This window comes from Glandiceps talaboti, chromosome 7 (assembly GCF_964340395.1).
Source record: "Glandiceps talaboti chromosome 7, keGlaTala1.1, whole genome shotgun sequence".
In the NCBI taxonomy this organism is placed as follows: Eukaryota; Metazoa; Hemichordata; class Enteropneusta; family Spengelidae; genus Glandiceps; species Glandiceps talaboti.
The window spans coordinates 19339457-19350605 of NC_135555.1; the positions used below are offsets into that span (position 1 = coordinate 19339457).

Genomic DNA, 11149 nt, shown 5'->3' on the forward strand with positions numbered 1-11149 from the left:
CATGCTCAGTTTGGATAGCAAGTTTCCTGTTGTATACGTGTAACTTACATAATTGGATAACTGTATTTATTCATTTAGCCGTGTACACAAGAAGTGACATTGGCAAAAAAACTTAACAAATATAGCATTGATGTTCAATTGAATTAAAGGTAATTACTTTCAATGCTTTGAAAATATATAGTATATCATTGAAATATCTGGCAGTAACACTTGCTAAAGAGTCATCTACAAATGACAAAGTATACTTAAATAAAGAAAGCTTATCAAAATTGTGTAGCTGTAAACTAAATATGTTATCAAAGTATGTATGTCTAATACCTTGCATTTTTTCAATGTTAGACAGCATTGTACAATGCAACTCATCTCCAACACTTGAACTACATAATGTGCATAATCTATTATTCATTTCAATGTATTTGTAGCGACCAACTTCAACTTATTACGTATGTATTGATACCATGTTTGACTTCAAACAATTGCAAAGGACAGCTAAGAAAAAGCTTTACTAAGTGAAATACCACAAGGCATTTTAAATATCCAGCATAAATTACGTCATAATTCTCAGCTTGTGTCCCCTTAATGTTATAACATGAACAAAACAGGAAAAAAAATCAAACGAAAAAACGTGTATCTGCAAATGATAATTTTGAAATATAACCAACATATTCAATTTGATTAGATTGAAATATCGAATAGTGGAGATGGAGTAATGAGGATTTTGGTAGGGAGGTTACAAACATTTATACACATTTATAGCTTCTTCGTACTCATAAATCACGTTTGTCTTCACCCACTCTCGAATTGAATTATTTTACTGTGTCCATACCCCTACGTCTATTGGCAGGTCAGCTCCAGTGATCTGATCACCAGCCGGAGAACACAGAAACAATACAAGTTCTGCAATCTGTAAAAAAAATAACATCGTCGTAAAACACTAGACACTTTACGGCAGTGCCTAACATATAGTACAATCTCATTCGCAACATAAGGTGTGTGAGATGACATAAAGTGGAGATATTCAGTAGAAATTCCCGGAGATGATTTATTAAACATTCTTAGCTAAATGTTCGCATTTTCATCTATCAGATCCGGATTCTTGATGTGTAAGAACAAAGGAAAGCAATTTATGATAACACAATACATTTTGTAATATAATGTGCAAACATTAATACATTAACCTCTAAACATAACATATTGACCACTTACATGTTCAACTTTCACGAACTCTCCTGTAGGATTGGCCTTGCCCAGGATGCATCTCTGAAGGGAAAAAATGTATTTTCTTAATTGAAGTGATAATGAGCCAATAAGCTGTTTTACCCAGGTGAAAATATTTAAATAAAATATGAAATCTCAATTAAACTATTCTAGTATAATAATGTTAATACTTGCTCCCCTTTACGACAGTGCAATTTTCTTCTAGACTAAGAATAGTTGATTGTATAGACTGGATTTCCTTGAATGTTTTTTTATAAGCATAATAAATTACGTCATCTAAGTTCAACCCTAGGATTTAGTTTGGACATAGACCCTCCACCGTGGAGGGTCTATGGTTTGGACTTGTTTTTCACTTTATAAAGCATAGCTCTGTTTACACTTAAAATCTGATGCAACGTATACAATTTCTTTTTTATGTAACGCAATAAATTGCAAAAAAGTAAAAACTTTACAAAATATTTCTTACTGTAAGTTAAAGAACAAAACATTTTCCACACCTTATTTCTTTAGCTTGTTGTAATTTATCTAGTTACAAATACGGATTTCGTCGATGTTGTTTCACATTGTTTTTTTTTCAAATAGGAAAACACAGACTTGTCTTAAGAATTACAAATAAAAAATCACCACTTGCCATCTATATGATCACTTTAATACCAAGTCTTTAGATATAATAAATTACGTCATCATAACTTTGAAATGATATCTTAATACTAGGTTTGATTGCAGTCAATTGCAAGTGATGCATTCAGCAAATACTACTCGGTAAAATCAACTGAACAGTCCAATATGTTATGGTTAAACTTTATTTTGCCTTAAATGTATTCTGTAATGAACAGTTGATCAGTTTTTTAAGAAGTACTTCAATGTACACTATCAGCAAATGGAATTACCTGTGACTCTTCTAAAGGAATGTCTTTTTGATCGGCATAATCTCTTATTTTATTCAGGGTGTCTGTTGAAATGAGAATAAGAAAAGACTATGTCATGATAACTTGAGATTTACATCATGATCCTTGAAATTGATGCTATGTCAGTATTTTGATGTGATAAAAGAAAGCTTACTTTCAGAAAAATATACACAAATACACATACATCATCATGATTCATGATCATCATAATGATAATCTTCATTATCATCATCATCATCATCATCATCATCATCATCATGATGATCATCATCACCACCACCACCACCATCATCATCACCACCACCACCACCACCACCACCACCACCACCATCATCATCATCATCATCATCATCATCATCATCATCATCATCATCATCATCATCATCATCATCATCATCATCATCATCATCATCACTTCTGAAAGCTGTGTAATTTTTCGAAATGATGGTTTATACTTTTATGCTTTTATGTGATAAAAATGTACCATTATATTAGCTATAGCGACGCAGGGAACGTTAACGTTCACATTTCTTACAGTCTGTATTCGTCATTCCAGGACAGATGCTATTACAGGTAACTCCGGTACGAAGATTTGCTTTTGCAACTGTCTGGAAGAGTTGAAAATATACCACCTTAATTAGATCGAATAAATGATTAAACATACATATATCAAGCAAAAGTCTCAAACATTGTTAGCTATTATTTCCTGACAGTTTTCCTAGACAAATTTCGAAATGAAGAATATCGGAGACTTAGTGTAAAATCGAGAAGGGACAACTTGTACATTTAATTATACCAGATATTTTCATGCTTCCTTTCCTGCCTTGTGCAAAGAACTTCGCTCATTCATTGTAATATGCTCCTCATACTGTTTAGTTCTCTTTCATTTACTATTTATTATACATCCGATAGTGGGGAGTGTGTGTGTGTGTGTGTGTGTGTGGGGGGGGGGTTTGTGTTGTAGACATTTTAAATAACTTTGACATACTTTACTTCATGTCACTTTGATAAATAATTATATTTCTGCCAGGTCTATAACTGTGGCAGTTACAAAGAGTAGATGTACAGTTTAAGCAAGGGACCGGTCAGTTTCTCCAGCCTGGGGGGGCGGGGGGCGGTGGATTCTTAAATCGGACCGACAAAAAGTCACTGACCCCCCCCCCCCCATCTGTAAAACCAAAAACAGGCTGACCCCCCTATCACTTAATTCTAAAACATGATGACCCCCCCCCCCCCATATATAATATTCGCATGACAGGTATTTTTTATCGTGACTCAGTGTGGACTGCTTGACTGTCTTGCATCTACTTTGTAAGATCCCAGGTTAGCACCATCATATTTATAATTATTGACTACACAGGGTAAATATATTCGAAAAGGAGTTTAATAGCATCTTGGCAGTGAAGGGTAGGAAAGCTTGAGAAGGGAATATGTACATCTCTTATGGGGGTCCTAGGGGGTCTCCCCCTAGAAGCCCAGGAGGTTTTTAACTCTGAAAAGTCAATTTTGAGACTATTCAGACATTTTCAGAAAATAATTTCCAATCTTTCAAGACAGCACCAACATGTAAAATGCAACTACATAAGGTTGAAATATTTTTGAAATATAGTTTGATAGGATCTTGACAGTAAGAGGGGAAGAGCTTGAGACTGGGATATGTCCACCTCATGTGGGGGGTCTGAGGGGGCCTCCCTCTAGAAACCCTGGAGGATTTTTACTCTTAAAGCCAATATTTAGGCTATTCAGACCCTTTCAAGCAATAACTTAATCTATGCTTTACAAGACAGCAAGTATCAGAAACTATTCTTTATAACTTACACTAAGGGTTGAAATATGTTCTTAAAAAGTTTAAATGGCATCATTATATACATGTAGTAAAGGTCAGCACATCTATAATGGTAGTATCATTGGTAGGGGAGATTTGGAGTTTAAGGCAATTTTAGACTATCTTGGCAAACGTTTCAGATCTTGAAAAGACAATATCATATCAAATTAGAATAGGGTGAAAATATTTAAGAAAAGTTTAATACCATTATGACAGTAAAAAGGTTGTTGGTGCATCTGATTGTTGGTTGAATGTATGAGTGACCTCTGGGGGTGAGGGAGTCCTTGGGGTTTTCCCCCTGGCAGATCTGGAGATTTTTGCTTGAGATACTAAGGCAATGTTTAGGTTATTCATAACCATTGAGGTAATATTTCCAAGCTTCGAAAAGCTAACATAAAACGTTTTTAAATGAGTTTCTCATATCACAAAAAATGGACACGTAACATTAGTATATAGGGGCATTAATATTGCATGTATAATAAAAATTTAAAGTCACCGGTATGTTAGAGAACTTTAGGTGGTCATACCTAGTGTATAATAGTAACTGGAATCTGATGAGATGTGGTGATTTGTAGTGTCAATAGCATGATGAGTAGAACAATTTAGATTAACTTCATTTATAAACTATCTATGAAAATTACCATTACGAAACCTTCAAGTTCACTTTTGCCCCAAACTTCAATATAAGTGAAGCATTAATTGTGAAACAGCCAAGCATTTACATGACATGTTCTGTAACTAGTGTGGTAGCTAGGTAATACCGGTACATGTACAATGTATATGAATATGTATAGTTAGGTTTGAACTAATAAGTAATGTTAAAGAATTCATGTAAGAAACAGGGACAAGAACAAATATTGACATGTACCACATTTCAGACAAGGCTATATGCCATTGTAGAAAGGATTTTTTTCTTCCATCACAATCTAAAACACAATGACCCTCCCTACTGCCAATTTCAAAAACAGGGTGACCCCCCCTACCAATCCACCGCCCCCCCCCCCCCCCAGGCCGAAGAAACTGACCGGTCCCTAAGGAGTACTGGGAAACATTTAGTGAAAATTGATTTCTACTGCTTACATAAACTTCGAAGGTTTCATTCTCTTCATACACAAGACGCAGTATATAGGTTATCATTTGATTTGCTTAAATACAATACGTACATAAAACGGTACTCGCAATTGTCTTTGTAAGGCCAAGATTACAGCACAATGATTTTGCTGTGATGAGTTGCTCTAGGCCCTATGCATTTTTGTAGTGGTATTTGTCTGTTGATATGTTCGAAGCAATTAGTTTGTGTATGCACATGATGTTGTGGATGAATTTCATGTAAACCGTATTTGGCATGTATTCACTCGCTCAGCAAGTCTCTTTTAATTGTATGTATGTTGGCCGGACGAACATTATTCCCTTTGAATAGATTTGTATTTCTAATGGTTGTCTATAATTTGGGGGAGTTACATTATAAATATATGTTATTATGCTTGTCTGTGTCTATCCTGTTTACGATACGTGCAGTCGAGATATATCTTTAGGTAGTCGGACCTGTTGGGCATGTCTGTCAATGAAGGTAAAACTGGCGTCATTTTTACACACTCTGGCTGTGCATTCGCACTGACCCGAATTCTAAGAGGGTGAGCTTGGGGGCTTTTCGTACTTCGTAATTTTATTGTTCGTAAATTCTAAATCGTTGGAATAAAGCCGTATTGAATGGACCCGCTTACTGCGTAATGAACTAATAAGGTATAAAGTTCATGAAAGAACATCTTTCTAATTGACGGCCAATGTCATGGGATATATTTGCCAGTATAGTTCTATCATGCAAACTACGTACTGTAAGTACTGTAGTTATGGAAGATCAAATTTAATATAGTTTCATATAATACATTTTCAAATTGAGGGGCACATCATGAATGATACTATTGATAGCTATAGCTCAGAATTTTTATTTCAACAATGCGTGTAGGAAAAAAATCTCCTGTTTTGCCATTAATTATAAGGGAGGCCTTCAGTTTAAATATGGCGTTCTATCTCTTATCGGTGCAATAGTATCCGTAGTCAATTACCTTGGTTAACCCTGTACAGCCGTGTCTTGCAGCAGCAGCGGCGACACAATCAGGGACGGGTACTCTAGAATACACAGATGATATATTTATGATTCGTCCCCAACCTGCAATATTTAGAAATATAAATTGAATTTAACTACGTTATACTAAAATCTCAAAACTGTTATAAATTATGTAGTCTCAATGCAAAAAAAGGCTACCTGTCTTGACAACCCGTATGTAACATCTGGAAGTGATGGTGAGGAGAACGATTGCATCTTTCAACGTTTGCAATATAAGTTTATGAAAAAACTGTGAATCTGACAATAACACTAACAAAGTATACTTGGAAGTTATAATGAATGTACTGAATTGAAAACAAAGATCGAGGGACATTGCAAATCTCTAAAGTACAGAACTGCATATAGCATCGGCCTTAACTGAACACTCACGCAGCTATAATCCCAACATCGACTAGGACTCTGTTTCCATTATTGATACATCCACACAGTCATGAATTCCCGAGGAAGACCAGGGAGGCTATAAACATCAGACGCTACAATCCTCAAGAGAGTCGGGGCATCGAACCATCTAACATCTACAATCGGCTGATCATACTGCCACCTATTGCTCAGCTCCATAAGTAATTATGGAATTTGCCATTCTGATGAGGTCGTTGATAAAGACGGATCGAATGCTTAATGCCAAAAAAAACCCATGTGAATTGCTTGCCTCTTAACATTAATTTTGTAAATCATAATTGTATTAGTAATGATATTCATAATGACCTATCAATATCATACCTTTATTTTTCATGCCTGGCAGTAACAGACGTATAAGGTGAAATGGGGCTGTCAGCCCAACGGCAAGGATGGCGTTCCATTCCTCAGTCGGATAATCCTCAATTTCCGCTGAATGTCTTAGACCTTGGATGAAATAATATATTGGAAAGAGAATGACATAGTTTAGCATAATACCCCTCCATCCCTTGGGAGAATTTTATTTTTGTCTTATATAAATCTTCTCATAATCTTCAAATATTTGGATTTTGTTATCCATTTCAAATTTCGGGAAGGAAAATGTGGTCAACTTCAGTTTAAGAAATATTTCTCACTTATCAGTAGCCTCCAACGGGACTGGTGTCAATCACCAGCACTCAGATATTATCGACCTGATAAAATGTGGTCACTAAACAGCGAACCATGAAACAGAGGATGATAGACAAGTGTACAGATTTTTCTAGCCAATCGGACGAGAGGGTACTCAGACTAAGATTACTATATATGTAAATTAGTCTTAGTTAGTGACGCATCCTTTGTTAAATCGGTATACAGTCTTCCCTGTCTACGTCTATGGTCAGTCTCAGACCACTAAAATTCTGAGGGTAAATGCATGCACCAAACTATATTAAATTACTGTCTATGTAAACCGGGAATCATCAAAATTGCACCTTACATCAATAAAGGACATGTGTATTTTGTGTTACCAATGCATAATGATGAGACAGACAGACAGACAGACAGACAGACAGACAGACAGACAGACAGACAGATAAATAGGCAGGCAGGCATTCAGACAGGCATTCAGACAGACAGACAGACAGACAGACAGACAGTCAGACAGACAGACTGACTGACTGACTGACTGACTGACTGACTGACTGACTGACAGACAGACAGACAGACAGACTGTGAGATAATGTTTACGAACCTGCATTGTTGACAAGCACATCTACACCATTTGGATATATTTTCTTTAGCTTTTCACAAAGTGATTCGATATCCGATGATTCAGCTAAATCTGCCTGTAAATAGTGGACAGGTACCAGATGTTTCCTGTGACAGAAAGGTAGTAATAACTAATTCCACATGTCACACACAGAAACCTTATACAATGTAAGGGAGCCTTCAGTATTTACAAGGGGGCGGAAGAAATCACACATGGCCTGTTAAGAAAAACATTACCCTCCCCATTCTCCATTCATAAAAAGTAACCCTCCCCTTTGTCCCATTTTGTACACCATGACCTCCCCATGACAACTGCATATACTGAACGTTAATCAATATTCCCATTATATGTATACATACAAATTAAATGATTTTGACTCTGTATTAGAAAGATATATTTGTACATATACTACCATTGTAGGAGTTATTTAGAAACGCCTGTGATCAGAACGAAAAAAACTTCTTATGACTTATCAAACTGACAGACATTGATACAAAAACAACACCGGGCCCCTCTGATCACAGACAATTAAGAAGAAAGGCAACCATCTGCATCGTCTGCTGACTGTTGGTTCTGACAGGATACTAGTCCTGCTTGCATGTGCACGCGTTTCACTCAACATCGTGACGGAGAAGGAAGGGCCGGCATACTCCGTATGCAAGCAGGACTAACAGCCTAAACAGGATAATTGTTCAATACCAAAATTTTCTTTTGACATTTTATGTAAGGAGGTCTATGTAATGAATGAGCCGACTACCAATTTATTAATTAATGTTAAGCTTTTTACAATTATTAATACAATCCCTCCCTGGACCCCACCCCACCGCACGGCCAGCAAGTTAGTCGCTGCCAGCAACAACAATTTTAGAAGAAGAGAAAATAAACAGTGTATTGCAGTGTGGTGTACATTTACAAATTGTCATCGACGTAGACAGATAAAATGAACAACTCAACTACATTGGTACAGTATATGATATTGTATCGTGTAGACAACTTAGGGGTTTGATCATAGAACCTTCTAGAGTGTAGGGTCTAAACTTGATGTGTCAATGTTAGTGCGGGGGCATTTTAGATTTTTGGGTTTCGTGTGAAATTCAGGATAATTTTTGCCAACGTATATCATTGTGTTCCCCATCATCTGAGCAATTAAAAAATATATGTTGGCAATTTTTATTTCAATATTAAGGATAATTTTTGCAGCAATTTCATAAATGATGTAAAATCATGGTTTTTCTGTATATTGATGGCAAATTAAAATATGTGAACTGTACGATTGCTTTATATCTGTATAAATGTACTTATGGGCATCCTGTAGACTATAAACTTGTAAACTGCTGTATAATTTTGCATTTTATTCACAATATTATAAATTCTGGCTTCTTTATTTGTATATTATTTGCATATTATGTGTGATGCTTCCGGTTTATTTGATTTCCTGTATTGTTTTACGTTGCTGATTGTTATTCTCTCCAAAATGTATGCCAACCATGAATTATTTCAGTTACTATGAATACTCTGGTTGGTTTAGGGAGCCTTCAGTATTTGCAGGGGGCGGAGGAAATCACACATGGTCTGTTAAGAAAAACATGACCCCCCCTCCCATTCTCCATTCGTAAAAAGTGACCCTCCCATTTGTCCCATTGTGTAAAACATGACCCTCCCCATGACAACTGCATATACTCAACGTTAATCAATATTCCCATTATATGTATACATAAACTCTGGCTTCTTTATTTGTATATTATTTGCATATTATGTGTGATGCTTCCGGTTTATTTGATTTCCTGTATTGTTTTACTCCGTATGCAAGCAGGACTAACAGCCTAAACAGGATAATTGTTCAATACCAAAATTTTCGTTTGACATTTTATGTAAGGAGGTCTATGTAATGAATGAGCCGACTACCAATTTATTAATTAAAGTTTAGCTTTTTACAATTATTAATACAATCCCTCCCTGGACCCCACCCCAGCACGGCCAGCAAGTTAGTCGCTGTCAGCAACAACAATTTTAGAAGAAGAGAAAATAAACAGTGTATTGCAGCGTAGTGTACATTTACAAATTGCCATCGACGCAGACAGATAAAATGAACAACTCAACTACATTGGTACAGTATATGATATTGTACGGTGTAGACAACTTAGGGGTTTGATCGTAGAACCTTCTTGAGTGTAGGGTCTAAACTTGATGTGTCAAATGAATGTTCATGGTATTTCAAACACGGGGAAATTGTGTCCTACCAACAAAATCGATTAACCGAACTGTCTACATATCCGAACAAAATCCGTGTTCCCGGCGGGGCAGGTTTGGATTAATCGGAGTTTGTTTTATAATAGACATATATGTTCTCTTACCTTTCCAGCTGTTCTCTAATAGGTTCTGCTGCAGATGGTTCCCGTCTTCCATGTAGTATAACTGCATACCCTTTCTCTGCCAAAGAATTAGCTATGGTATAGCCAATACCTCTCAATGATGTAGCTCCAGTGATCAGTGCAACTTTACAATCCTTACCAACTACTGCCATGGTTCTGTTTTCCCCGACAATCGTCTTCTGTTATTTAAAAACACCAGCAACTATTTTTAAATAGTATTTACTGACTTCAGATTGGTATTTATGTAAATTGTATAGAGGTAGAGTCTGCCTTGTCATTAGGGAGCCTTCAGTAATTATAAGGGGGTGGGGGAAATCAGGCCCGTGCTGTTGCGTAAAATGTGACCATCCCCCTATTCCCTGGTGATAAAAAGTGACTCTCCCTCCGTTTCCTTTCCCTAAAATATGACCCTCCCCTGTTGAAATATTTCAAAATCATGGTTTAATAAATGCTATATGGAAAATATGGAAAAGGACACGAGTTTGCATACAACTATGCATAGATGCCAAAATCACAAAATAATGCTAAGTTAGAAATGTGACCATCCCCTAAGCCCATTTTCTAAAGTTACATGACCCTCCCCGTGAACTTATTTGCAATTCCCAGCTCCCCCTTGTAATTACTAAAGGCTCCCTTAGACCATATGATAAATATGCAAGTATCAACGTGTCAGGAAAACATTGCACTAGTATCGTGTATTGTTGTCACGATTGTCAAGTTCGACTTCTGGAACGTGTTTCCACTAGAATCGCTATCGCTTGTTATGTAATCGGACATATTTGAAATTCCTTCCGGTTGTGACGTCAAGAAATACATTAACAACTTCGGCAATTTCCGGAATTTTTCCAAAAAAAAAAATATTTTTCGTAACTAATATCGTACTTTTGTCAAAAATGTCACCCAAATCTTTAAAAGTCACCTATGAAAACTGGGTCATTTGCAGGCAATGTATATATAATTAGATTCCATACAATTACAACAATCCCCAGCTGCAGATGGTCGTTGGCGATGTTATTGTCGACAGACTAAATAATACTGACTGGTATAAGTTGT

At 36.3% G+C, this 11149-nt stretch overlaps 1 protein-coding gene across 1 annotated transcript; it reads right to left on the minus strand.

Moving 5' to 3' along the window:
- Positions 1-811: 811 nt before the first annotated feature.
- LOC144438058 (D-beta-hydroxybutyrate dehydrogenase-like) lies at positions 812-10248 on the minus strand. Its single transcript, XM_078127090.1, has 8 exons — positions 10079-10248; positions 7707-7831; positions 6800-6922; positions 6018-6121; positions 2662-2734; positions 2109-2170; positions 1207-1260; positions 812-904 (listed from the first exon to the last, which is right to left on the minus strand). The coding sequence occupies exons 1-8, from the start codon at positions 10246-10248 to the stop codon at positions 812-814; spliced, it is 804 nt and encodes a 267-aa protein (XP_077983216.1).
- Between the last annotated feature and the right edge of the window lie 901 nt (positions 10249-11149).